This window comes from Anopheles cruzii, unplaced genomic scaffold (genome assembly GCF_943734635.1).
Source record: "Anopheles cruzii unplaced genomic scaffold, idAnoCruzAS_RS32_06 scaffold00652_ctg1, whole genome shotgun sequence".
Lineage (NCBI taxonomy): Eukaryota > Metazoa > Arthropoda > Insecta > Diptera > Culicidae > Anopheles > Anopheles cruzii.
In genome coordinates, this window is record NW_026454244.1 from 6,926 (window position 1) to 8,425 (window position 1,500).

The 1,500-nt window shown below is 49.9% G+C and overlaps 1 protein-coding gene across 1 annotated transcript in view; it reads right to left on the reverse strand.

Moving 5' to 3' along the window:
• The window catches only part of LOC128276165 (phospholipid-transporting ATPase ABCA3-like), a 3,435-nt gene that overhangs the window by 1,317 nt on the left and 618 nt on the right, over nt 1-1,500 (reverse strand). The window contains exons 2-5 of the mRNA XM_053014632.1: nt 737-1,496; nt 599-672; nt 180-532; nt 5-109 (exon numbers count right to left, since the gene is read on the reverse strand). Of these exons, the coding sequence (XP_052870592.1) occupies nt 5-109; nt 180-532; nt 599-672; nt 737-1,496 (1,292 nt within the window). The remainder of the gene's footprint in view (nt 1-4; nt 110-179; nt 533-598; nt 673-736; nt 1,497-1,500) is intronic.

Consider the following 1,500-nt stretch of genomic DNA (forward strand, 5'->3'; position numbering starts at 1 on the left):
GAGCTGTATGGAATGCCTTATTGTTGAACCATCCAATATACGGAGCCCCACTGGTAATGGTGGCCCCAACGAAGTACTGCGTATTGACCGTGGCAATGTCTTCGATGGACTGTGGAAATAAAGCGATCGTAGTTATTATAGCGTGATCGCAGCAACCTACGCCCTCAAACTATGTTTACCTTTCGCACTATATACTCGGTCATGTCCTCCTGGATGTTGACCAAACCACCATGTGTCTCAAACAGCCTCTGGAAGGCCGCAACCCGCTCGGTCTCTCCACTTGAGTGCTGCAGCACGGTGATGGATCTCTCGTAAGAGCTTATCTCGATTTCCAACGAGGGTAGATCAACGCCAGACGATATACTTCTGGTGATGATGAACGTCATGGCGACGAAGAAAATTGGAATCAAAAACATCATAGCAAGCTGCTTCCAGGCTCGGATGGTCGAGAAATATTTTTTCAAAACCTGAGCCCAGATCTGGTTCTTGTACAAATCCATCCCGGTCAACAGGTGCATTTTATCCAGCACATCTGAAAGTGGAAGCAGTCAGAAAATTGAAGGCCAGCAAAATACCAAAACCAAGTCCAAGAACTTACATTCTTGATTGTTTGTCTCCACCACCGTTCCGTTGGTATGGTTTGCTGTCTCATTGAAGCTATCGCTGCCGGCTCTGAAAGAAAATGGATTCATAACCTAATCGTTCACCGCAAAGCATCTTTTGATTCAGTACTCACTTCAAGAATACTTCCTCCATGGTAGTGAGTGATATGCCGTAGCTCGTAATGCCGCAGGCTGCCATGTCCTGCTCGATATCCTCCAGCAACCGTTGGAATACGTCAATGTAGTCCTCCTTCAGGATAAACGACAGCTCCGATCCGATATCCGTATCGAAGGTAACGTCAGGGATGTGCCTCCGCAGGATGTTCAATAGCCGTTGCTTGTCACAACGCATCGAATCCTTCACACAAATCAACCGGTACCCAACCCCGAACGTTTTCTTGAGGAAGAAGGGCGATCCGACGGCCTTCAGCTTTCCTTCGGACATAATCGCAATCCGATCGCCGAGCACATCGGCTTCGTCCATAAAGTGCGTCGACAGGAGCATCGTGCGGTTTTGCTTCTCACGTTGCAGCAAATTCCACAATGCACGGCGAGCCGATGGATCCATCCCGGAGGTCGGTTCGTCAAGCAGCACCACCTTAGAACCACCGCAAAGCGCCATACCGACGGCCAGCTTACGCTTCATGCCTCCGGACAGGGTATGTGATTGCGCTCTCCGTTTGTCGGTCAGTTCGAGCAGGTTCAGGTACCGATCGATCTCTTCCGGTACCGCACTCTTTGCCACACCCTTCAGGCGGGAGAAGAATTTCAAATGCTCTTCAACGGTCATCTCGTGGAACAGTACGTTGTGTTGTGGGCAAAGACCTAACGAGGACCGGACACCTTCCATGTCCGTGCGAATGTCATAGCCATTGATAAAGGCTGTTCCGGAAGTGGG